The following is a 25,610-nucleotide window of genomic DNA, read 5'->3' on the forward strand; positions in this document are numbered from 1 at the left end:
AAATCTCAGAGACCGGAAGGGGCTGGAATCCTGCGATTTCAGAAGCGCTCAATCACCGCGGCCGGGCGGTTTTATTGTAAACATGGACACTTCTAACGTTACCGACAGAGCCGAGGCTGCAGAGGCCTCGGGAAGGGAAGACATGCGAGAGGAGGGGAAACTTGGCGCGGGGAAGGAGGAGGCAATTCAACGGTCTGTGGATACCGCGTTGGATGACTACAGATCGCTGCATAGGAAACAGTATGAAGATCGACTACGGCGCGAGGCAGCGGAGGAGGAAAAGGCGAAAAGGTTAGCAGAGGAACGGGTGAGTGCAGATGCCTGTCTCGTACCATGTTTCCATGGGACATCCGCTCTGTGCTTTCGTACGTTCTTCACTCTAGGGTCGCCGCATTGTCTCTGTCACAGGTCCCGTCAGCGCCTCCCGTGACCCCGGCGGCTTCTCCCTCCGGTTACATCACAGAGAGGAACCCTCATGTGTTCAGTTGGTTTTGGTGCACATACCCGTGTCGGCCAATGTTCCGATGCTTCGTTTTCTCTCGTACGGGCTGCATTTTGCGTTTGTCTTTCTGTTCAGAAAGGATACGAAATGGCAGCGAAACTGCAGCAGGAAGAGGAGAGCATCCTGGCAACTCGGATGGCTGCGGATGCGGAAATGAGTCGCCAGCTTTTTGCGCAGTTGAATCATCATGTTCAGCCCGGGCCATCAGTGAGCCCAGCCGATCGAGACGGTGCAGTCTGCGAAGGCACTCCTGATGCTTCTACTGGGGTGTACTCGGCCGAGTGGTACGAGCAGCTCCGACAGCAACAAGAACAAGAGAGACGATTGATGGAAGGCTATAGTGCTTTTCCGCCCCAGTCTGACGAGGACAAGTGAGGATTCCAAAATCGGAGCATTAGGCGGCGATCGACTGGTGTGACGTGTAGCGTGGGGCTTCGGAATGAGAAACAACAGGTTCAGTGGTGCCTCGCGGACCAAACGCGTTCCGAGACATGCACTTTGTCCAGTAGCCACTTTTCTATTCCGTATTGAGGCAGACGCTGCGGTGGCCTTCGTGTCAGAGATAGAAAGGCTTGGTTGCTACCACGGGATGCGATGCATGCTCAGATGCTGTGTGTTTATTCTCCATGTACGGGGTGACAACAGGGAGTCCAAAAACTTTCTCAAAGTATCCGTTGAGGGCAGCGGTTGTCTTAACGTCGTTTACTTCTGGTGGCTCTTGCCTTCCCGGGAGAAAATCTCGGGAGCGATGTGCGCTGATGTGCGGATTTACACGCAGTGTGCGGCCACCTATGCGGACGAACTACACCGAGCGTCTTATCGACGACGGCCCTGTTCGCTGGATTCCCTCCACTGGCGGCTTCTCAGAGAGGTAAAGAACAGTCGATAAAGGTGTCCCTCTTCTGCGGTGTTTCGCTTCGGTTTCCGACGGGATTCGCCTGTTTGTTTCCTTTCATCGAGTTGTCTGTGCCGTGGCGGTCCTGAAAGCCAAACTTTGGCTTGTCTCGCTGGACGCGTAGATCAAGAGTTCTCATACCGCTGACGAATGCCCTCTCGCCCCAGAAGATTAAGTCCTGAACAGTTTGTTGGCTCGCAACAACTCCGAACACCTGAATGTCAAACGAGCTGGGGCAAACCTCGGGTGCCGCGGCAGGTTGTTGCAGGTTCAGTTCGAGACTTTGCCACTTCTGATATTTCACGCAGGGGATCACTACTCTCTATTTTGTTCACTTCTCTCCAGCCTTTTAGGTCCTCCCGCAAGTCCAGTAGGCGGAGGCTGGTCCTGGATGGAAGACGCTATGCGCGAGGCATTGGGACTGCCTGAGCGGTACGTCCACCGGTGGAAGCGCGGTGGCACAGGGCAGTCTTAAGAGATAGCGCGCAGTTCTGAGGATCCAAGCGGTTGGGGTTGGTTTCGTTGGGGAAAACAGTTCGGACCCTAAGGACAGTCGAAGGATCAAGGCGCAAGTGGCACATCTTGTGGCAGCATTTCGCGTTGCTATGTATCAACGCACGAGCCCATTTTTCGTATCTTGTAGGTCATCATTCGGAAACTCCTAGTTGCTCGAAGGGACGCACATTGTGTGCTTCCGTCTTCAGCGTACTTCGCAAACCGGCTGTGCATCTGCACAGGTGTTAGGGCTTTCGCTAACCGAGTTTGATGTGATCCGGGCAAATGTGACGATTCAATCGCTGTTTCCTCAGCTCAAGAAACACCAGCCGTGTCTGCTTGCATCTCTGAGACGGCGATTAGGTACTGGATCGCCGGGCGGGGTGCGTGAAACGGCGCAGTACAGCTTCCGGTACTTCCGTGGGAACTTCGGACGCGCGTGTCCCTGGTTGTGATTGTTTTTGCATGAGTGTGCGCAGCACCAGGCCGGGCGGCGGGGAGCAACTGTCGCCTGAGGAGCGAGCACATCGACGTCGACGGGCCGTCTACGTCGCCTTGGTTTGTTTGTGTATGGCCGGTCCCCTCATTGTCGCTCTCATTATGATCATTGTGCAGATGATGCAGTGATGTGGAACGTTGGAAATTGACAAAGGCGATATCTAACTCCGACATGAGTTCACTCAGTAGCTGTGAGTTTGAATATATTCCTCTTGCGATAGAGTCTCGTGAACCTCACAGCGTGGGTCCCTTACGGGGTACGAGGGATTTGGACGTACCGTTATTTTTTCTTAGTATTCAGTGCTCACGAGGCAGCGGCAGAGTTTCGGTGATTGTCGCACCATCCAACACGTCTTGTGCGGAGCTGGGTTCAGACTCCTCCTTGCACGTCTCTCGTAGGGGCTCCTTACAGTGTGTCCATTTCAGTTCTAGAACTCTTCTATAGTTTAACCGCTACTGGGAGGCCTTCGCGGTCCGTGTTTCCCTGACGTCTCGTGGAACTCACGGGAATGAGCCAAAAAGAGCTTCCTCCTCCTGAGAAGTGTGTAACGCTCACGATGTGGAAGTGCATGATAAAATATAACCTTTACGGACAATGGTTCTAGTTTCCTCACGTTTCCGTCGGTCGGTGCCGGGTGTCATGTTGCCCTTTCTGAGAAAAATCCCTGTTCCGCTCCGACGCGGCGCTCGTGCGTCAACGCAAGTTACACCCATGACGAGGTTCCGTTAGCGTGAGTGCCCCAGGCAGCACTTTGTACACACCCAGCGGGACCCCTCTTGAGCCATGAGCAATAAATATATTTACGCCTTCCTTCTGTAGCCTCTAGTGGCGAACACGCTGCTCTCGACTTGGGGGTTTCTACTTGCCAGTGAACAAGGTGGCTACGCCCAACGTTCCCACAGCGAATATTCCCATTCGTACTCGTCCGCACGGTGAGCTCTACCATATATGCGAGTGTTTCAGTGATGTTTTTGTAGTGCACGTTAGTTCTGAGGCCCTTCACGCCTCACTTCGGGACGGACTCACCAGGCGTAAGTTTCCTCGTTGTTCGCATTCGGCCGATGGGAGTAAGGTTGGGGCATACCTCCCCTTTACCGCACGCAATGCTCAGTAAGCACAATTTGGCTCACGCAGCAGTCGTAACGCGACTGGAAGTTACTGGCTGACATCGAAAGGTTCCCTTTCACTGTTCTTCATTGATGGTATCAACGATATGAGATGGGCGCACAGAAATGTTTCGCTACGCACGGAAGACACAGGGGGGTACTTTATTTCGTCTGTCGCGCCGGCGCCCCACATTCCCAAGCAGTTCCACACTATCGTCACGTGTGTGACCCGAATGTGAAAGCGACATCTTGCCCAGCTGCGCCATAACGGACTGAGCTCCAATGCTGTAATCAATGGAGTGCAAAAACCGCGCGGAAGTTCCCGTACACCCCGTGTAACCTGCAAATGACGCACTGCACGCTACTTTGTGGGAGGGACCCTCCCCCGGCTGCCATTCGGCTGACCACCCTGTTGTTCTCTGTAGTCGGCGTCTTTCGCACACTGCATTTGGAGTCATGCCCGGCGACGCAACTGCGCACGAGTCCGTCTTCATGGGATACTGCACATCCGCATACTGAAAGCGAGATAAACCTACCTCAAGCGCAACGGTGTGTTACGAACGTCACGAAAACGCGATTGCACGGTAAGATGTGACGTCTCGAAGGCTTGACTCGTTACCCGCCTCACTGCAAACGAAAAAAAGGATGCTTTGCCACCACTCACGGAAAATCCCGCCATATTGCCGCTCTCGCCCGTTCTGCCGTGGTAGTTCGGCTCCTCCAAGAATCACACAGTCATGCATGGTGTCTACACGCTGAACCAATGTCATGCTTGACTGCGTCCCACGGGACTTCATGGAGTCAAAAGACGCCATCAGTCGAGATAATCATTTCTCAGTGAAAGAAGTCAACTCAACGGGCAACCACAGAAAACTTCAACTATTCACTCGTTCGGATGCCCATTTTGTACCGCGAACGTAATGGCTGGGCAACCACTTGTGCGAGTTGCGTGAACATGGAAAATGCTTGCGGCGTCATTTCGTTTTCCCGGAAAATTGCCAGACTCTCATTTCCAATGGCACAGTACGCCGATTGCACTGCTGTCATTATCAGGAAGAAAACCTAAAACACTGCCGTCATGACACATACACGGTTGAGCACATGCACCCCCTCGACTGCCGCAGCTCAAAAACAGAACAGGCGTCGCACCGTCTCGGGTTGCATACCGCTATATACGTAGTACCGTACATTGCTATGCTTCTTTGTTTTGGCGACGCCCATATCGCAAGGAGAACCGGAAGTGAGTCGCACCTCCAGATCAGTTTCAGGCTTCTCGCCCGTCCTCCCGCTTCCCCCCTCACATAAAATACTGTTGCCGGTGTAAATGGGCCGTTCTAGCGCCAACCGGCGACAAACTAACACCGTGACTCCTGCACCTGCGTGGCAAACGGGTGCTTTCCTTTCCCACCTCCCCCTTTCACACACTGGGAAACTGTATCTGCGCACGCATGAGCAACCGGCTTCATCTTCGCGATGCCTCTTGAGACTCCCATCCGTTTGACGACTGATTTATCCTACACCTAAGCTACCTGCATCAAGCACACACCTCTACGGCCACCACACAGTATTGTCCGACTCACTCGATATCGCAGAGTGTGTGTCTAAGCGCTTCTTAATTATCGGGCTCCAAAGGAAGTGGCCGTCGGTCACACCGTTAGACGCCGTTAACAATCCAGGCGTCACAGATGACTGTTCCCCAGGACACTCATTTGGCTGAACGTGTGGAAAAGTCTCCTGTATTATCCCATTGGAGTGCCATCTCTGAATCGATGCTTCGCTGGCCGTTGCCTTGTGCGCGTCTCCGCCAAGGACGAGCTTCAGGAGCTGTATATTGGAAGCAAACCAGAACCACCAAAAACACACGTATCCACTTAATGTATCACAGGATCAGGTAAGTTTTGTATCACGACGTTTTTTGAGGAATTGGAACTGTTGCGGCTTGACAACCCGCTGCAAGGAAGACACTTTGCAACCTTGCTTAGGTATGCATGGACATTATCGTGCACCCAGTACGCTAGTTATTGAGGCGCGGTCGAGCCCACATTAGGAAACCTAGGATTGAAATCAAACGCATCGCTACATAGAACTGCCACCGAAATATGTGCCTTTTGTGCAGTTCTGTAAGTACGTTAGGGTGAGAACCTGAAAGAAGTCGGCGAGCCTGCGCTGTGGCTATGCATGAACCGTACCTCCTTTGTTACAGCCAGAAGAAAATCGTTTTTGAAGTCCTCGGCGTTGCCATCCTTGATGAACTCCAAAGCATTTACAGCTTGCCTCAGCTGCGGCCTGGCAGTCTCAATACCCTCATTTCTCTGGGCTGTTTGTCCCCTGTTGATCTCCTGCTGTCCCATTATAGCCGACACCGGACGGCCCCCCGAGAAGTTTGCACCTACATCCAGCGCATCCTGTCCGCCCCAAATTTCGTCTCCCTGGACGAGTTTCTCGCCACTGGCAGAGCGGCTACTACCGCCGAAGGTTGAATCTGTTGCCTGTCGTTTATCTCCGTACGCTCTACTTGAAAGGAATCTGGGGCCTTCCGCGTACTCTTCCCCATCTCTACGTGTATAACGGCCGCCGTCAATCTGACTTTCCTCAATCGAGCTCCCTGCGGTCACTGCTCGTGACTCGAGCCTACGCGTGTCCCGACCGTTGACAGCTCGACTAGCGATGACCTTTTGGGCCCAAATCTGTCGCGGTGGCAGCGACATCCCGTCCTCGAATCGGGATTCTGTATCGCCCGTGGCTGCGGATAATCTCGGCGAGTCGGAGGCACGTGGCTCCAGGAGCTGGGAACTATGCTTGTGGAGCTGGACGCTTACGGGCCTGCATTCTGACATTTTGGCATCATTGAAAGCCGTCTCACTCGCAACCTGTGTTTCACCCTCACACGCTTTCCGGACCCAAGTCGATTCACAACGGGCCAAATCCAAAATGGGCATTTCGTCGTCCACTGCGGAATCCGTTTTAATGGCAGGGGGAACCTGAAGAAACGAACCACCCTCGTAAGTGTTGTCACATCCTGAGGTGCTCACTGTCCTCGAGCAGCTTTGTTCTGACCCCTGTCGACTGCTTCTACCACCAGGAGACAGAAGAAGCTCACCATCACTGTTTGCGCGGGTAACCGTGTGTGACTGGTCGGCTGCTAGGCGTCTCCAGTTTGGTAGCCTGTCGAACTCCCCGTTTGTCCTACGATAGGGGCTGGATGAGGCCACTGCAGCGGAATGCAGACACCCGAACATGTCTCCCTCTGCATAGCCCTCCTCCGAGGCGATTTCCGCAAAATTCTTGGGATGCTTGCCTTCGGCTCGACATTCCTCTACATTCATGTCGCTGTTCTTCCCTAGCAACCAATTTGCCTGCAACCTCATCACAGCGATCAATGCAGCGGCATTCCCTACTGTCACGCAACGGTCATCCGATTCTTCACCTGGCCCGTGAGGTCCCGTCGCGGCTGGCTTCGAATTTATGCCGATGACAGTTTCTGCCGATCGTTGGAGCATTTCGGCTACCTTTTGAGAATACGCTTGCGCGTCCGTTCCTGAGTTACTTACGGGAACCCCTGTAACATTGGCCAGGTTCAGTAATCCGGCAAAACGGGCTGTTGCCTCAGCCGTTTGGTAGTCCGTTAGGGCCTGTCTGTCATACAGTTGACGAGTGTCCTCCCACGCAGCATCCCTCAAAGCAGCGGTGACTGCTGCTGCTGACACTGTTGGCTGAGTCGGCAGGTGCTTCGTTTGGAAGAGTGCCGGCGCTCCGTGCGTAAAAGAAAAAGGAGCTTCATCTGAACAGGAGAAAAAGGTTGGTGTCTTCTCTACATTCCGGACAGGGAACGGAGAGGTGCCCGCCATGTGTTCGCAGTCTCGCTTTGAAGGCCCTGCCTTGCTTCCGCGTCGCGGGTTTACTTTACACTGGCCTCCACCGCAACCTTTCGATGTCTCGCTAGATTTGCCCTTGCCAGAAATGGGCTTTTGCCCGGAAGAGTTCAGCTGAACCACTGTTATGCCGGGGTAGAAAACCTGAACTGGAAGCAATGCACACGCAGCGACGTTCGATCACTGATTTCATCCCTTGCCTCAGTACTAGAAGTACTACTTGTATCTCGGTGCCTGCTTGTCCGAAGCGTCTGGTGTACCAAAATGGCTTACCGTCAACTCCTTTAATCAAGCCCAGTCTCAGCTTCGGCGGTTTCCGTCTTTCTTTCGTGCCATGCGCCTTCCAGCAATAGTATGTGTTGCACCTGGAAGTCTCGTGATTGTCGCATTCTTCAGTCTGCGTACACGTAACACGCCGAAACAAGCATCCGCTTCGGAGGTTCACAGACGCACCTTAAAGTCGTGTTTTCCTTGCACCAGATCAGGTTAGCAGCCTGCCAGCTTACCTTGTACAGCAGGGGATGGTAGACTATCTCGTCTCGACTGTGGGCAAACGGACAGCTCTGACCACGATGGCAAGGGACCGCTGTGATGTTTCCATCGGATACAATGAGGTTGCTACACGCGACTGGCAAGTAACGCAGCAGCGCCACCGTACCCTGGGGACGATCGTCTTGATTTCGCTGTTGGTGAGCTCCCACCGGAAAGAATGGCGATCGCCTGGTCCAAACTGAACTGTGGCAGTACTGGCAGCGACTGAAGGGGCGGCACAAAACATCATACCAGATCACGCTACGTGTGTTCTCCAGTTGAGGCTTCCACCTTCGTGATGCAACTGTTTCTGAGCTGCCCAGTACTTATTAGGGCGCTGAGCAAGTTCACGCTTACTCTAGGCCGAAGCTGCATGAACCCTGGGCAAGACGGAGACATGCCTTGGTTCGGAAGCGCAGCAGATCGTCTTCGGTTAGCAACGGCGCGCAAGCCATCACGCACGAAGAATATTAGAGCTGGAGAAAAACAGGGCTTTCGACACTCGTCACTCCTGCCTGGCCAGTAATCTCAAATAATACTCGTTAATTGCCCGACCACCGTCCCAGAAGCAACAGCCGATAAGTACCGACACTCTGAAGCTGTGGCTGGGTCAGCTTCACACGTCCGACTGGCAAACTGGAAGGACGCAATCTTGCATCCGCGACCCGTCTCCGACCTGGCCTGTTAGAGCGCACAGACATGGAAGCCAGATGCCTCACTTCACTTTTGGCTTTAGCCGCTCGGAACGATAGGAAGACTGTGTCTGTCACCCTACATTCGTGCGACCAGGAGAGACAAAGTACACGTAACAGCTGAGCTGACATGTATACGTATCTAACGCCACTGAGTGCCCCGGTGAACGCTACAATCACGGACCAGCACACCGCGGAAGACAGCGTGCCGCACGTAAACGTACTGAATGTGGCATGACAATTCGAGTGTACGGCCAGGGCTATCCGATAATCTGTGACATCCTTGTTACCACACCCCTGTTGAGCTCAAAGTTTCCACGCTGCGCAACTTACACAGTTTTGAGGGCCTGTTGCCTGAGTCGGTGTGAACTGGAAGCGTCTCAACGAATCAGGTGCAGCCACCACCAATTGCATCGTAGCTGACGCCGTGGCTGGCCGCCAAATGTAAACACGCAGCCTTCGACAAAACTTAAGGTGGACCTTCCAAATATCAAACCGCCAACCCACAAAACGGAACAGAAACCAAGTTTCTCCGAAACGGAGGCTTTCCTCAATACTGCCCGACACTCTACGCCCTGTGCAGGTCAACTGACGTCCAAGTGCGCACACATTCCGGAGCTACGTAACAACAGCTCCCTAAACCCTAATTACACAGTCAAGGAGCGAGCCTGAACATCTCGTGCTGGTACAAAAAGTTACCCTGGCTGCAATAGTTTTGTACAGAATATGATGTGGTGTTAACTTCTGCTGTCTCGCGTGGTCCTGTCACTGACCATCCGGAGTGTGGGCGTCTCAATGGTTGCCGACACGGACGAGGCCACGGCCAGTTTTCTGTTCGGCGCCGCCTGATGCCGGTCGCTTGCTGGCTGCTCGAATTGCGTCTCTGGCGCTGGAATCAGTACTGTGGTTTTCCTGAGGACTCTAGCGGGCGCCCGAGAGCTTCCAACAGCGGCGATGTGTGCTGAGTGTGGTAGACGGGCTCACGAGTGTGTGCCATCAGCATAATTCGCCGAGTTGCTGACCTGGATGAAGCCAGCGCCCGTGACTTCGGCATTCGTCACCGTGCTGAGATGTCGTTCAGAGTATGCCACTGTCGGGATTTTGCGTTGTTTTTCCCTAGTCACATCTTTCGCTTGTCAAGAAGCGTACGGACTCTGTAGGTGAGGCTGAGAAGTTGGCTGCTTGCGTGAGAGGTGTGTAACTGAACAGGAGCAGAAAACACGGGTTACCAGTGCTTCGCTCCCAACTGGCTGTAATCGCGGACGCGAGTGTGCAGAGCACGGTGCTAGCAGAGTGACCTGTGGTAAGCTACCCGGCGAAGGAAAATGCTTCCGTGCGGCATGTTTCGCGACAGCGAAAACCGTGTACTCTTCGAGCATACACAGCAGTTATCTCTCCGCAGCTTTTTCCTTCATTAATCAAGATGAGTGCAAACGACCCGAACGCTGTATATAGCCGCTAGTGCGAACTCACTCGGGTATTTCAGTCTTTGAAACAGCAACGGTGCTGATCATGGAATCATTTGCTGTTGAAAATATTCGGCGCGAACTTAGTGTTCCAGAGAACCAGATCTCGAGAAGCCTACTTTTAAGAATCTCAAAGCCGTTTTCGATGCTACATTGCAATAGGGACACACCTACAGACTGTGTAGAATGCATCGCAGCGGCTACGTGTCGAGCACAGGCAGCCTCGTCGTCGCCTTCGGCCGTATTGAAGGGAATTCAACCTCAAAGTTAGGAAAAGAGGATCACGGAAGTCACGGTCACTGGATGTCTTTTGTCAAGCAAAACGCTTCGGCACGTTGACCCCAATGATCATGCTCGAAGAGTTGGCAGAAGTTGCTCCAGATTTCCTGAATATGCACACCCTTTTCCGGAACATTTGTCATACCCATTACCTTCCCTTCTCGTCCTATATGTGCCACTGTTCTTGGCGTAACGCCATCAGGGAGGGAACAAGCATTGTTAGATAACGTCGGAATGCATCACGAAGCGAGAGAAAGCTGGCGGGGGAGATTCCTCACATTTCGGCCAAATCGTTTTACGCTCGGACACGTCCGACTGTTGTTTCCGAATTCCGTCGAACAAGTTCCACATGAATGGTCAGTTGAGCAAACCACGATTGGAACGTCACTTTACAGTTTTAAGCGGGCAGTCACTACCTATGTCGCGTGCCCCACTGCCGTGACTTGTGTGAGAACGTGGAAAGTTTCTTTTGTCCAAAGTGGCCCCGCCGAACGCGGCTACAATCTCCTGTCTGCCTCCCATATGATGCTAGCGTCTGTGGACTGCTGGTACGGCGCTCGAACGTTCGGTGGGTTTTCATAGTGAGCTGATCGGCTGAGAGAATCATCTCAAGGTCGTAGACTCACAGACACTTGGCACTTCCCGAAAGCATTGCGTAGTAAAGTTTCTAGGCATGAAGTATGCTATTTTGTGGGGCAGCGAAATTAGGGAACTCAACGATAAATCCAGACTTCAGTAACCCTCCGTCCCGCCCCCCCATGTGTTGCGCTGATAGCCGTGGAACTGACACGAAAACTACAATTTCACTTCAGTGCCGACATTCCTGATACTTTCCTTTGGAGAATCCTCAGATATTTCGTAGTGTCGTTTCTAAAACACACCATGGCGCTTGGAGTGAGGATGTAGTCTGAAATTCCAGAAAACTTGGGAGGATCCTACCGCATGAGGACGCCATCATATAAGAGACCCAGGACCCTCGATTGGAGCCGGGGTACTACTGGGGTATCGGCAAAGCTGTACGGAGCAGGCTGCAGCCAGCAGTTCGTCATCAGCACATATCATTCGGAGATGGGGCTGTCTGAGTGAATGGACCACTGATCCACAATTCGTTCTTTGCGTGAAAGCTTCCAAAATGACTGCGATCAACGAGTAGCATGGAACGACGGTGCTTCGTAAGGAGAGTTTCCACTGTTGTTCTCCCGTGCATGATTCGCCGCTGGAAGCATGTGCATGTACTGGTGTCGATGAGACAACCAAAGAAATTCCGACAGGCGGATTAGTTTCCACTGAAGACCCTCAGTGTCATTTGCATTTTTTTCGCGCACAGCTAGAACGGTGAAGGATTCGTTACTAGCTGCAGTGTTCCCCCATTTGAGGCCCTCCTTCCCCTGCACGATTCTCTATTTCTGTCTGTCTGCTCGGCTTGTCTTCTCCGGTGGATCAGTGTCTCTCGTATGCGTTTTCCCGGCAGGTCGGAGGGGCTACAAAAGCTGTTTGTGTCCTCGCACGGTCACGCGAGTTACGTTTTGCTTTTTGACAAAAGAGCTGGCTTTGGTGGCACTTGTCTTTGTAATTTTTGGGAACCATGGAGGAGATGCGGGCACAGCTCGCGGCCTTGATGGAAAGCATCAAGGCCCAGCCGACTGATTTCACCGATCCGGAAGTATGCAAGTACTTCTTGACCGGTCTCTGCCCTCATGATCTATTTGAGAATACGGTACGTGTCACAACTCGCTTCAGTATGGACGCCTTTCCCCGGATACTATTTTATCGCCTGGATTTCTAATGAAGAAAGCCGTAGGGTGTAAACTGGTGGACAGAGCGATGGTAAACCCGTCCGCTGAGAACTACCCTGTTACTTCTCGCGAACGGGTGTGAAAAGGCAGCGAAATACGGCACGTTATGGTAGCACCGTGCGGGCGTGTATAGGTGTAGCACTCCGCTTTTCGCGAGGAGTCATCGAATCCGACACCGCTGGTCTCAAGGGGAACACACCATGATGTACGTGTGTGCCGGCAAGAATTGGAGGCATCTCGTGTACTTCGCAAGGCATTCTCCGCTCAGTTTCACACAGCTGATTAGTAGTATCATCTCGTGAGCACCGCTCTATCAATGCGCCTCGTTCTTCTGTTGGTTGCCTTTGTTTTTTCAGGAAACTGGCCTCTACATCAAGGGCTACGTAAGCGACTTTTGCTCAAGGGGTAGCATCGTGGTTCAGCCCGTGATGCTGTTCGCCTTGGACTCTAGAATTTCCACGGTCCTTCGCAACATTTTCATGGGCGTGTTTTCTGTGGTATGCGTGTTGGGATTGTTCAGCGATTTTCCTTGGGTCCGTGCAAGAAAACACACAGCGAAGAGCTGCGAGCAAGGTACATGGAGGCAAGGAAAACGAGACGCTATGGATATGAAGAGTTGTCGATCCAGATCGTCAAGCAGCTCATTGAAGAAGCTGAGAGGAAGGTGGAGAAGGGACAGGTGAGAGACCTAACTGGGGTGGTGCCATTGCGCCTTCGGGGCGTCGGTGGGCGATAACATTCGTGTCATCCGTTGCTCTACTGTTTGCGTCGGTTTCCAAATCACGTTGCATTTCCTGTAAACCAGGCCAACTAGTCTCAGGAAACAGTTTACACAAAGCTTTGAGTGGACAGAAAGTATGAGACCTCATGCGTGCCCTGTGATGATCCTGACGTTTGCTTGTCCCACGAACCTGATTTCTTTGTTTCCTCTGTTTTCAGATGAGGTCGGACGAGGGACACGTTGCGCCCCCCGAGCACGTACGACAGAGACTTCTGGCTGAGATCAAAACTCTTGACGACGACATAGACGAGAAGCTGAGGAAGGTAGGATGCTGGCAAAGATATCACCATGCTTGTGGTGTTGATGGTTCACGTTCTCACTCATTTGGATGGATGATACTAAACAGTGCAGTAGGAGGATTGAAGCTGTTCCGGGGCGGGTGTAGGATGGGGATAACAGTGTCGGTCCAGCGAGGGCGGACGTGTTTCTGCCACCGAGAACTAATTTACTGCAAGAAGACTATGCATTTTCAATGTCCTATTTGCATAGGTTGACATACTAACCGAACAAGGGGACCATGACGCGGCGGCAAACTTAGGAGAGGTCGTGGCTTCTCTTCAAGTGAAACGCTGCAAATTGCTGTTCAAAGGAGCAGAAGGGACTCCACAGAAGCTTCGCCCTTGTGACGTCTGCGGAGCCTTGCTGTCTGGTATGAACCTACAAACGAGACAGCGTTTTGATCAGGTCTCCTTCTTTGTCGCACCCAGAAGGCGGGACCATAGCACTCTTCACTACCAGTGCACGTGTGGGAAGATGAGGGACTGCCCATGTCCATAATTGGTTGTCAAACAAGGCCGGTCTCACTTGATATCTGAAGTGATTAAGCTGCGGCTTCTTCAGCCACTGCAACTGAAGGCTTTCTTCCCCGATGTTGGGCCACATCCAATGTCAAGCGCTGACAGATCGTTATCGATGGTTGTGTTAGGGGTATGGTGGGGACAGATAAACATTGCTAGTTTTGAATATCTGTCCAAGCCCGATACTCAAAATATCTCACGTTCCCAATAGGAATCTCGCTAATGTTTCAGCGTTTGGTGGAGTGTTTCCTGACCTGGAGGTAGACCGTGGATGGCAATCGGCGAGCACCGGGAAGGTTGATCTGTCTGTAGTGCGTGCGTGCTGTTCAGTCTTCGACACCGACAAGCGCCTCGATGAGCACTTCCAGGGTCGCATTCATGTAGGATTCCAAAAGCTTCGCAACATTCTAAAGAAACATCTCGAATACATTGCGTCAGCACCTCTTCCCGACGCGTCTCTTAGGCCGCAGACGATGGCGACCGGGTAAGCTCAGGAAGTGGTCAAGCACGCTATCGTCATCGTGCAGCATTCTGGAGATCCCCTGAGTGGTCCTCGACAGTGAATCGTGTTCGTAGATGAAACGTACCGTTTTCGACGTCAGTTGGCACACCTTTGGGCGCCAAACCTGTCCGTTTTTATGTTTTTCACGAACTTGTTGGTTTCGCTGCTGCAGCGTGTGCGGGGGCCGAAATGGGCCAATTTATAGCTACAGCCACTGCGGACGGCAGAGCCTTACCCGAGGAAGGGCAAAAATCTTTATAGAGGCACTAAGCTGAGGACCAATTTATCCGTACGTCCCAGGAATGGGTGTCCTGCACTCTGATTAATGTTCTCTTCAGAACGCTCTCGGTGAACGCCATGATGGCCGTCAACCAAATTATCACCCCACCTCCGCAGCGAGTGGATCCTGCTGCTATTGCAGCTATCGCCCGAGCGGCACAACTGCCTCCAGCACCAGCGCCGCCTCAACCACCCGCTCCACCTGTGAGCACTGTGGCTGTGCCGGCGGCGCCCGCTGCGCCTGCTCCGCCGGCCGAGAACAGAGGCCGAAGTCGCAGCCGGTCATCCGCCGACGACAAATCAGGAAGCCGCAGCAGAGATCATGACAGGAAGAAGAAAAGTCGAAAGAGGTCACGCTCCCGGCATCGCTCGAAGAGTCGAGATAGGAAGAGGAGTAGCAGCAAACACAAAAAGCACCGAAGCAGCAAAGACAGCAGCAGAGACAGAGATAGGGGAAGAAGAAAAGATGACCATAAGGAAAAGCACAGGCACAAGGAGAGCAAGAGCAGGAAGTGAAACCCGAATTGCACGCTGCACCTCCCTCGTGTGGCCCGATGTTTTCGCATTTTCGTTCGTGATTTAACCACAGTGGCAGAGTGGGGCGACAGTTCCCAACATTTTTTGTAGAACGTGACATTCCTTTTGTCCACCAAAGTCATCTTTGAAGTCTTTGAGCATTGTCAAACCCAGGAGCCAAATACGGCGCTATGCTTTTGCTGCCAATGTGTATCAGCGTGACAAACGCTTGCGGATTTGCCTGTGCTTCCTAGTGAGTCTCTGCGTAATGCCTGAGTCCCCAGCTTTACAAGGGTGACTCAACGAATGAAAATTTTGTAGCGCCGTTTCGGTCGCTGGTTCCCTCACCCAACCTCTTCTTGAGAACATTTTTGATATGAGTGTAACCCGTGACCTCTCAACAGAATGCGCGGCAGTGATGATCCGCGGCGTGTTTAGAGGCACCCTTGCTCTCCGTCTCTCAACTAGGTAGCAGTTGGCAAGACACAATAGTCTTTCTTGATCGCAGTTGCTCGCTGGGGCACTGGGTCAGCGTCGTATTCGTATAATGGGTCTGCGAAAGTCTTTAGCTCGTGTTTAACTGATCTTCCCCGTCTAGCTGATTTTTACGTTTGGGGGGGAGCGCACTGCAGCTCCGGCCAGTGTGCTCTGCCAGCGGCCGTTCATTGTACGGACGCCGATCAGGTTGGCATCTTTCAGGCGGGCCTTTCGAATTAATTTAAGTCATGAGAAACATTGAAACTGAAACACTTGCACGGTTAACACAAGCCTGCGCAGCACGAGCCATTGTTGTTATGCTTCTGTTGCCTTTTGAAATTCAACCCACCGTTTGGATCATCCATGGACAGCACTACATGGTGTGTACTGCCTTTACTTTGCTGCTGCTGCATATACAACGGGTCCGGCAAACGGGCATCTGCCATTAACTGCTACACAGAAAAGCGCCCCTGATTGCGATTTTACGTGACTTCACCAGAAGGGCAACAGCAGTCTGTGTGAAAAATTACGTAAATGGGTAAGGCTGTTAAAGGAACCCCTCCGCAACCTCACTTTGCGTGAACACCCTTGGTCTGTATGCGGAAACGACGCTGGATGGCGCTGTTTCTCGGGGTCGCTTTCCGTAAAGGTTGGGAGAAAGAGGGTTAGAGCCAGACGCCTTTTTACAAACTAGCAGTTCAACTTCATGTTGCGAGTTCTGGCAAGACATGGGATGGGGACTGCTTGTAGTACTGCCGTCAGACCTAGCAGAATTCCAGACTAGAAATGCTAGAGTTCGGGATCTACTAAGCATTCACCGTAGGTTCCTCTGGAGTCATTTGTTGCATATCCTGCACCGAGGAAACTGAACAACGCTGCTTGCCCTCACTCTGTGTGCCGCCGCTCCCGAGCAGCAGTCTGGAAACACACTTCCCCTGTACCGCGGGGCTACCATGACGAGTTCATACAGAACTCGAGGTCCAGCATATCATATTCAAACAGCTGTGAGAGCCGTAACGAGTTTACTACAGTGTTGGTAGAAGCGCAGGCATTCGTCAGACCATCTGGCTCCTCGAAGCAAAAATGAAAGACAGAGTGCCAGGTTGTAGGGGAGCGGCAAACTGCAACACCCCCCTTTGGCGGTCAGTCAAGTTGACCCCATACGGCGAGGATGCCGCCTAATATTGTGCGTCTTGGCGAATGCCATCGAGTGGCCACATTTCCTTCTCTAATGCAAAAGCATGATTTTGCCGAATACATTTCCGTCATTATCTCGTGTGGAAGGGGTTCCCAGAAGACAAGCTAGAGTAACGCCGGTCGACCGTGCGGATCGAAGCCCACTTGCCTTTCTGTCTTCTATATGTGAGACAAAGGTGTTATAAGAAGTGTTTCAGACCCGGGTTCGTGGGTTTTTTTCCCACCCAGCTTTTAAACTCCCTGTTTTTGAGGGAAAACGAAAAGAGTGGGAAAAGACTGTCGCTGCCCGTCTGCAGTTGAGCTGTAGTCGAGCCGATACTGTGTGTCTGGGAGGCTATCCACCTACGCCTGCGCGACTACCCCCTTAAAAAAGCGTCTTCTCATCGCTGGCGTAGCACCGCCAGTTAGCTTAGTTCTCACCTTTCGACTAACCTTCCCTAGTTTTTTTTTCTGATTCAAGCGTGCAAACGACAAGTTGTCGATGAATCGATTTTGGGGGAGTCTTCCCCGCGAATCATGTCAACGCCGCTAGGTCGGGTATCCCCCCTTTCCCTCCTCTGCAAGACACGTGACCTCCTTGGCTCCCCTACAGCGTTGCCGCGATTTGCTGTGCTTCATTTGTGCGACTGCCTTGTGGTGACTTTCTTTTCATTGCTACCCTGTCCTAATTTATTTTACCCGCATTCTCGTGTTGTTTCTGGCTAGGGGGTACGCGGCGTCCAGCTGTCCCTCAGGAGCAACTGCGCCAGAGTTAGTTGCTCACCCGTCCATGCGGTTTCTTTTCTCTTTCTTGTACCTGGTGACTTCCCATTACCCAACCGTAACGAGTCCAGAGAAGAACGACAAATTTGCCCGTGCCTTGCAACAAAATGATGTCATCGAGGCCGCTGCCGGAGTCTCTCAAGCCTCAAGATGCAACGGCTGTAGATCCTTCTCTTTTGTATGACTCCCCCTCGAACGTTCGCAACAAATCACGTAAGGCTTCCGAGGTTTGCGGAAATGAAATCGTACGAGTCACCACACAGAACCCTTCTGCCTCCCGGGGACGATTCGTCCAGGAGTCGCCTGTGTTACGAGGCAGCGAAGGCAAAGACGGAGAGTGCTCCCCCCGGTCTCTGTCAGCAGATCGGCACGCGCTCAGGGCGCCCAGCGTAACCAACAGGAAGTCGCGGGTCTGTTTCGAAAGGGACGGACCGAAACAGAGGTTCCTGAACATTTTTGAAGAGGAGGGAAGTACGGAAACGAGCTCAGTGGAGCAGGGGGAGCGTGTGGCCCCTCCTGCCACTGGACTGGACGAGCCTCCTGAGTTGCCGCCACGGGAAGCGCGCGCACGCCGGGCTTGTCGCAGAGGCAGCTACGATTCCCTTCAGTATTCGTCTGCCAAACAGGCCGGCATTTATCCCATCAAGACAAAGGGGGGTCAACGAGGTTTGCCGGTTCACTACTCCGAGAGTGCAGCCACGACCGACATGCCGCCGTCCGGCATTGACCGCGCAAGGAAACGGTTCCCACATCTCCTTCACTCTCCATCGCTAAGTCCCGCTGAAGAGAGCTCAGAAAGTGATGAGGACGACCAACTTCACTGGAAAGGGTGGCGGAAGTTGCTGGCCGAGAGGCAGCGCGATCTTGAGCGCCACATGAAGGAGCAGCAGAGGGAGCTCACGAAACAAGAAGAAAGCAAGGGCGCTGATGCGCAGCAGGCGACGAGTCGCAGGCGCAAGGCGATGAAGGATTGCGGCGTTGGCCACAGCCGGATGGCAGGCGATGAGGACCACGACGAAGACTCGACAGGGATGACGACACGACAAACGTTCTCAAAGCAGTAGGCTCGATATTCAAACCTCGTGTGTTTTCGCTGCGTCTCTCATTTACGCCGCCAGCACGTGACACGGGTAAATCATTTCTCCAACATTTTCTGTTCGGTGCTCCCCGCTGTCTGCTTTTACCCCGTAGGGGACGTCCTTCCTTACCGGCCACCGGCCTTACTCAACCTGATCCCAGTCGCCCTGCACAGATGCCGTTCATGGGAGCGATGAGGCTACCACCTGTCATGGGCCCATCCGGGGCCGTGCCGCCCAGCGGGACTGCGACTCCGGGCTTCTATGGTCCTCCATTTGTTTCCCATCCTCCCTTTTATCCGGGGTGGCCGCCTCCTTATTATGCTGCTGCTATGGCAGCGGCTGCAGCAGCGCGGAAAGGTAAGGACTTCTCGCTGGTTCATTAAGCGGTGTTTTATAGTGCATTCCATGCGCGTATACCCTGCATCTCGCATCGGAAGATCCCCATGAAGAAGAGGCGAGAATTACGGTCATGCGGTAGCTGTCGGTTCGATAGTGCTGAAGTCTTCGTTTCGACAGCTGAAACCTAAGAACACTGGAACTTGCCCGTTTCACCTGGTAAGAAAGTAGCCTCTTGTGTTGTTGCCAGCAGGGGAAAAGGCAGGGATGACAGGCCAGGAGATGATTCATGATTTGAAAAAGACGTTGGAGGTGACGCGAGAGGAGATGAGGAAAAATGAAGAGGTGAGCAAACCGATATTCCAGCTTCAAGCACAGGCGCAACTTTCTCCAGATGCGTATATGATATTCTGATTCAGAACGGACCGTGAGAGAAAACCGTGTCATTTCCTCTCCATTAGAATGTAGAGCAGACATGAGAGTCTGTAGGCGGTGTCACAAGAAGCTGCTTAGTTTCCATGCTATTGCCACATCGTGCCTGTGTGTAGGAGGCGAAAAAACTGTTGGAAGAGGAGAAAGAACGACATAAAATTGAGAAGGAGGAGATCGAGAAGCAACTCGCTGATATGGTAAGATACAAAGGCCATCACCCGAATACCTGACTCTTCTGTATCGCGCATGGCTCACTGTAAAAACGCTGCTGTGCATCGTCACTTCTCCTCTGCGTTAATGAATTTCACAGCGCGAAGCGAGTGAGCAGCGAGCGCGGGAACTAGTCGGAGCGGAACTGAAGCAGAGTGAGCTTGAGAAGCAAATCAAAATGCTTCGCGAAGAGTTTGACATCTTGACGCGCGTCCACAATGAGATGAAGGAGCAATTTGCTCACGAAAAGGAAGGCCTCGTCAATGAAAACAAAAATCTGGCGGTACGTTATCAGGCTATTCATGTCGTCCAGGTGGATCCGTTTCGGATGAGAGTACCTGTGATGCAAAAATATGCTATTGGTGGATTCTTGTTTCTGACCGTTGGCCTCAGACGAAGGTCGGTGACTTGGAAAACGATCTCAGCTTCTCAAAAGACCAGCTCCTAGTGGCACGGGAAAGTCTAATCGCGGCACGAGCCAAGCAACAGACTGCAACAGAGGCCCATGAGCAGGATCTGAAGACTCTTCAGGTGAGAGAGCGGTTGCCTTCACGGTTTCATTCACTGTATCCCAACGGCCGCATCCGCACCAAATTAATTCCAGGCGGCATAACGAACGAGCTGGGCTTTTTCTGCGATCTTGTTTTTGCAGGAGTATCGCCGTGAAAATGAAACGCTCAAAGAGGATGTAAAATATTTGAAGACGCTAAACACTTCTCTCAACGAGAAAGTGCAGCGCCTTATGAGCGACAAAGGGGGGGCCGGAAACGAGGGAGAATCCGCCCTGCCCGATCGGCTGCATAGGCAGTCTGAAGCCGTGGCGCAGAGGGAAGCGTCGAGGTTAAGAATACCATGTCCACCAAGTCTGTTCCCTCCTGAAGCAGCTGCTCTCCAGCAGCTCTTCAGTCCACAAGTCCAGCAACGCCTGCTGAAGGACTGTCAAAAGGAAAGAATGGATGCTCTCGGGGGAAACACGGGTGCTAAGGTGAGTTACCGTGGGTGGAGTTGTATTTGTGTCATCCCAGCACAGAAAAAGCTCCCTTTCGAAAAAAACTGAGCTTATTGGCTGCTCCGCATGTCCTGTGTCACTGTTTGTAGGAGGCAACATTTCCTCTTCCGGCCACTCTCCAGGGGGCTACTTCCATGAGCTCTGTTGTTCCCGCAGAAGGGCACGGCATTCCAGAGCCATCGTCGTTGCCCTCACAGAGCCCGCGAGAGATTTTCCCTTCTAGCGAAAATCGGGGTGCACCGCGAGCTCATAGGCTGTCGTCCGTTGAGATGCGTTTTCTCTCTCACCTGCACCAACGAGGGCAAACGAATCAGCTGGATGAGCACGACCCTTTCAGGGCACGACTCGTGTCATTTGCTCAATCGGCTCTGCTGAGGCGAAATTCGCAGGCAGAGACAGGCGCTACAAAGCTACACCCAAACGAGTCCCCCCGGACGGTAATGAGGCGGGACTCCTTTGCTCGGTCGCCTTCACCTAACACACAGGGAGCTCGCACCAACGGTATGCCTGCTTACCAGGGAAGTGTTCCACATCCAACAAGTGCTCGACCTCAGCTTTTTCCTTCTCTGCCTTTCGCTGACAAAGTGCCGACGGAGTGTACATCTGGAACCGACGGTCCTCGACAGGTGATAAAAGATCCCTTTTCTCTTATGCCGTTGCCGTCATCGAACCGTGTTCTCTCTACATTGAGCACGGGGAGCGAAAGCGCTTTTCCAAGTTTCCCTTCACCAAGACCGTACATTTGTAGACCCGGTGTTAGTTCCCCGACAGAGGTGAAACCAGTGTCTGCAAGGCTTCATGGCCAAAGCCCCGGAGTTTGTCCATCATCATCGCCAGGGACATCTTCGTTCCCCGGGTCCGGTGGCCCGAGTACTCTGAACAGCGCCAGGACACAGTGGCTTCTCCAGCGAGTGTCACGCATTTCGAGGCTTCATGGATTGCAAAATATACAAGACAAGCTCAAGGACTTTCCCCCAGCATTACTCGCTGCTGCGAATGCCTCCAGGACGTTGGGGACAAACGAAGCTGTCGAGAAAAATGAAGGAAAAGAGGAAACAAGCTCCACCTGTGACGATGATCGCAAAAGGAAAACAGGAATTCCTGAATCCAATGATACATGCGTTCGAACCCAAGTTTAAGTCCCCGTGTGACCTCGTTCGTAAGGAGGCGAACTGCGTACACGCTCGCGTGCCGCTGCATGCCATGGAGCGGCACAATGCTACCCTCTCGCAAGGTGAATTTCACTGTTCTAGCTCCATTTCCGCGTTCCAAACAGCATGCAGGTTTCGATAAAATTCACTGAATCAATGTGTAAACGGTGTGCGTGACACGGTGGACCACATATCAGTGGTAAAGCCCCTTTCACTTGCAATCCCGCAAATTACGGTTGGCACATTTTGTGCTTCGGATCTTCAACCATATTGCTGCGCGAGCAAGTTACATTGTCCTGAACAGACGGTCGCATTAATGTGCCCCAGAGTTCGCTTTTGCATTCGAGGGACTTCCAAGTTTCTGGATTCAAAACTGTCATCCAGTATGTCTTCCATTCTTTGCCTCCTCACAAAGTCGAGAGCAGGACGACAGGCCGTCAGAAGTAATCATTTTAGGTGCACTTTGGAGCAATAAGCAGTATTGGGAACGCAGCTGCGTGCTGTTGCCTTCACCTTAGGCCAACAGCGATATTCTGGTCAACATATTCCTCCAAACTGCAGCAAAGCGCATGCCCTTTTACCGCTTTGTTTATCTGTTGAGGGAGCAGTAAGGCGTGTGTGGCTCAGTGTACATAAGCGAAACTTTCCACACTTCAAAATAAAGCGTTGACCCGTTGACTCCCGAACAATATGGATTGGTTGCCTTTTGCTACGCAGTATGAGGTTATTACTACCGTGGCTTAGAGGTGACTGAGACACGATATCGATCAAAAGAAGGCTTTTTGTTTTCTTGGCTCCGCTAGGACTCTTCCTTGCCATTTTCTATGGTGCTTGATCGGCCTACTGGCACTCGCCTCAAGAGGGTCTTGTGGCCGATACCGTTTTGATGCCACAGGTTTGTCACCAATCAGGGCAGACTCCCTGTGGTCGGCTCCAGCATTGCAGTGCGCAGTATGACGTGTTTTTATATAAAGCTAGACACGGCTGTACTGCATCATCCACTTTCTCATTGAGACCCTGAATCTGCCACACCTATCGGGTTGAAAAGATGCTGTGTATAGACACCGTGAGGCAAGTCGCCAGATGCAGAAGAGCTTCCCACATTGATGAAGACGTGAGGAGGTGCATACAGATAACGAGGGCAGAAAGCTGATAATTTCCTCGTCTATCAGACAGCAGAAATGAGGCTGCTTCACACTATTGCCTGTGTGGCTGTCTGCTGCAGCCCAGCGTTCGCGGTACGGGAGCGGTCGGAACACAAGCATGGTGGGCGTTTGGCAGCAGAAGAAACCCTCCTGCAAGCGGAGTCCACAGAGAAGTCTCTTTTCCGCGAACCGGAATTCAACGTTGTGTTGAAAAATCGTTACCAAGAAACCGGCCTTAAAGAGTTTATATCTCGTCTTCTCGAACACCATGGAGCACTGGCGACCGGAAAACACGATGTCGCCCAAAAGGCCCACCAGGAGCTACTCAACTTCCATAACAGTCAGTACTTCGGAGAAATTCAAGTTGGAACGCCTCCTGTGCCGTTTGTTGTGGTGAGCCTGCCGAGCTTTATACCTGAAAAAAGGGTTCTCTACTCTTTCAGAAAGGTATTTGATACCGGATCCTCAAACCTCTGGATACCGGCATCTGAATGCAAACAGTAAGATAGCAACCGAGACAGCGAGTTAACGGCGCTCAGAGACTGGAAACCCCTGTTGCAGAGGCGGTTGTATGCCGCATACCCGCTTTGACCCCAAAACTTCCTCCACTTACCTCCCGATAAACGCGGGTGCTGGTGAGCCAGCGATCGCGTTCATCCAGGTATGTTAGATAGTAAACTGGAATGCCTGATAGTGTTTATCTGGTTCGTCAGTATGGGACAGGTGCATGTGTTCTTCGGATGGCGAAAGACACGGTGTTCATCGGAGGAATGTATGGCAAGCTTGTCTTCATTTCGCATCTAGTCATTTCTCATCCTCTTTCCAGAACAGTGCAAAATCAAACTCTTGGCTTAGCCCTTCAAGGTACGGTGTTCTACAGAAAGCCAACAGTTTTTGCTTCTGCATCCCTTCCAGAGTCCACGCATCCGTTCGCTGATCTACCGTTCGACGGCCTTGTTGGCCTCGGTTTTCCTGATGTCACAGGAGAAGAAGGACTGCCGGCGGACGCTCTCCCCCTCGTCGACTTAATGATGAAGCAAGTGAGAGAATGACAAGGTAAATCACAACTGAAGGGATTAGACTCCAACAATGTCTGTGCAGAAACTGCTTAAAAGGAATGTGTTCGCCGTGTATATGAGTGAACAATTGAATCAGTGAGCAACACGGGTACGTGATGCCAACGTCAGAACGATAACGATATGCTTTTTTTAGGCCTGGGGAGATCACGGTAAACGAAGACCTTCATCCTCCCCTGGATGCGTGTGCGATTCCAGAATACTGAACAGTTCGGTTCCGTAAACCCTCGATATACGTTCGAAGGTCACAAGCCTCAGTGGTTCCCCGTGATATCTTTGGGTAAGAGCTATACAAATATGTGGTAATGAAAGATGAAAGAAATTGAATCCCTTGTCGTACCAGATTACTGGTGCGAAGTGACCCATACAGTAGCCGTCTCAGTCGTGAACTTGAGAGCCGTCTGTGTAGGGAAGTTGGAATTCACGGTCTTCGCCTCAACGGCAAGTCTCTACGCATCTGCGAACGCAAGCGGTGCAAAGCCGCTGTCGACACCGGTTCGAGTTTGGTAAAAAACCACTATATTGCCTCAGTCATATGAGAACTGAAATTCGTCGTTTCAGATCACCGGACCCTCTGAAGTCATCAACCCTCTCCTACAATCGCTAAACGTGGCTGAAGACTGTTCGAACAAAGATAGCCTCCCAACGGTACTAGCCTAACACAAAATGTCCGCTTTGTTATACCCAGATGAGGATGCTCTTCCTGCTGCAGGTCACTTTTGTTCTGGAGGACACTGATGGACGCCTCGTTAAGTTCCCACTAAAACCATCTGACTATCTCGTCGAGGAAATCAACTCCGTAAGTGATTCAATCTTACTGGGACCTGCATTGATTTTTGCACCGCTGAATCACTACAGCAAGGAAAATCGGTCACTTGTGCTGCTGGCTTCATACCAATGGTAGGATGACCATAGCTGTACTTCGTGTCCTCCCTGCCGGACCACACTGTTTGCCCAGGATGTTCCTGCTCCTCGTGGTCCTCTCTTCGTTCTTGGGAATTCGTTTATAAGGAAATACTACACCATTTTTGATCGGGATCATATGGTATGTTCGACTGTACCTCCATTTGTTCGCTCACCCCACACAAAATTCCCTCCCCATAGATGGTTGGATTCATGAGGTAAAGGAAACAACTGTTGTTAACAACGTAGCTCGTTATGCTTTTAGGATCGACGTGACCCTGCATCTTCAGAGCCAACCACGACGGTAATTTTTGTTAAAAGAACTGTCAGTGGACTTTTGCAACATAGTGAAATTGCAATAGGGAGCGGCCCATCACTGAAGGAGTCATCCGCGAACTCAGACAGCCTTTTCTGGGCAACAGTGCTCGGCATTATGGGTTTCTGTGCCAGAGCTACTGCATGAGGCCGTGCTGCGTCCCACAGCACCCAGCAACAGAGGAAGGCGGGGGCATGCCCATTTTGTTCTTAAGCGGCTGCGCATGCGTGAACTTAATCAACAGCTTCAAGCGTTTCTCCCTGAGAACAGAACAACCGCAGTGCAACGGTTTTGTCCCGTTTACCGTAGACGAATCTCAGAACAGCTCAGCAACCTATAAGAACAGACGTGCCTGAGTTTGTGATTGCAATGAACTTGGTCCTGAACTTACGTATAGGTTAAACCGTTTGCGGTGCTTCTCTGGCTCATGAGCGATCTGCTCGTACATGTCATGCCTCCACTTTGAGTCCTGCCTACCAGCTGCGCACAGACAGAGAATGACACCAAAC

At 52.1% G+C, this 25,610-nt stretch overlaps 5 protein-coding genes across 5 annotated transcripts; 4 read left to right on the top strand and 1 right to left on the bottom strand.

The window, feature by feature from the left end:
* Window positions 1-82: 82 nt before the first annotated feature.
* NCLIV_024940 (conserved hypothetical protein) lies at window positions 83-2,519 on the top strand (the record flags this gene model as incomplete). Its single annotated transcript, XM_003882688.1, has 5 exons — window positions 83-307; window positions 578-873; window positions 1,281-1,373; window positions 1,743-1,829; window positions 2,372-2,519. 5 exons carry the CDS (start codon window positions 83-85, stop codon window positions 2,517-2,519), a joined length of 849 nt encoding a protein of 282 aa, XP_003882737.1.
* Window positions 2,520-5,626: 3,107 nt separating this feature from the next.
* Window positions 5,627-8,355, bottom strand: NCLIV_024950 (putative zinc finger (CCCH type) protein; the record flags this gene model as incomplete). The annotated part of the gene is made up of 5 exons (XM_003882689.1): window positions 5,627-7,043; window positions 7,392-7,518; window positions 7,643-7,766; window positions 7,876-8,125; window positions 8,258-8,355. 5 exons carry the CDS (start codon window positions 8,353-8,355, stop codon window positions 5,627-5,629), a joined length of 2,016 nt encoding a protein of 671 aa, XP_003882738.1.
* A 3,567-nt stretch (window positions 8,356-11,922) lies between these two features.
* Window positions 11,923-15,008, top strand: NCLIV_024960 (hypothetical protein; the record flags this gene model as incomplete). The annotated part of the gene is made up of 7 exons (XM_003882690.1): window positions 11,923-12,054; window positions 12,490-12,516; window positions 12,654-12,812; window positions 13,073-13,177; window positions 13,404-13,563; window positions 14,042-14,195; window positions 14,552-15,008. The coding sequence occupies 7 exons, from the start codon at window positions 11,923-11,925 to the stop codon at window positions 15,006-15,008; spliced, it is 1,194 nt and encodes a 397-aa protein (XP_003882739.1).
* A 2,546-nt stretch (window positions 15,009-17,554) lies between these two features.
* Window positions 17,555-20,486, top strand: NCLIV_024970 (putative enterophilin-2L; the record flags this gene model as incomplete). Its single annotated transcript, XM_003882691.1, has 7 exons — window positions 17,555-18,504; window positions 18,636-18,880; window positions 19,110-19,204; window positions 19,408-19,488; window positions 19,602-19,784; window positions 19,895-20,032; window positions 20,154-20,486. Coding segments are annotated over 7 exons (2,025 nt in total), but the record flags the coding sequence as incomplete, so codon positions are not given.
* A 2,356-nt stretch (window positions 20,487-22,842) lies between these two features.
* On the top strand, window positions 22,843-25,248 carry NCLIV_024980 (Pepsinogen A1, related; the record flags this gene model as incomplete). Its single annotated transcript, XM_003882692.1, has 18 exons — window positions 22,843-23,199; window positions 23,254-23,305; window positions 23,370-23,467; window positions 23,520-23,578; window positions 23,633-23,670; window positions 23,722-23,846; window positions 23,908-23,960; window positions 24,019-24,034; window positions 24,093-24,162; window positions 24,226-24,232; window positions 24,292-24,388; window positions 24,444-24,530; window positions 24,595-24,681; window positions 24,741-24,782; window positions 24,841-24,927; window positions 24,987-25,003; window positions 25,076-25,089; window positions 25,148-25,248. The coding sequence occupies 18 exons, from the start codon at window positions 22,843-22,845 to the stop codon at window positions 25,246-25,248; spliced, it is 1,407 nt and encodes a 468-aa protein (XP_003882741.1).
* Between the last annotated feature and the right edge of the window lie 362 nt (window positions 25,249-25,610).

The sequence above is a fragment of the Neospora caninum genome, chromosome VIIb (assembly GCF_000208865.1).
Source record: "Neospora caninum Liverpool complete genome, chromosome VIIb".
Lineage (NCBI taxonomy): Eukaryota > Apicomplexa > Conoidasida > Eucoccidiorida > Sarcocystidae > Neospora > Neospora caninum.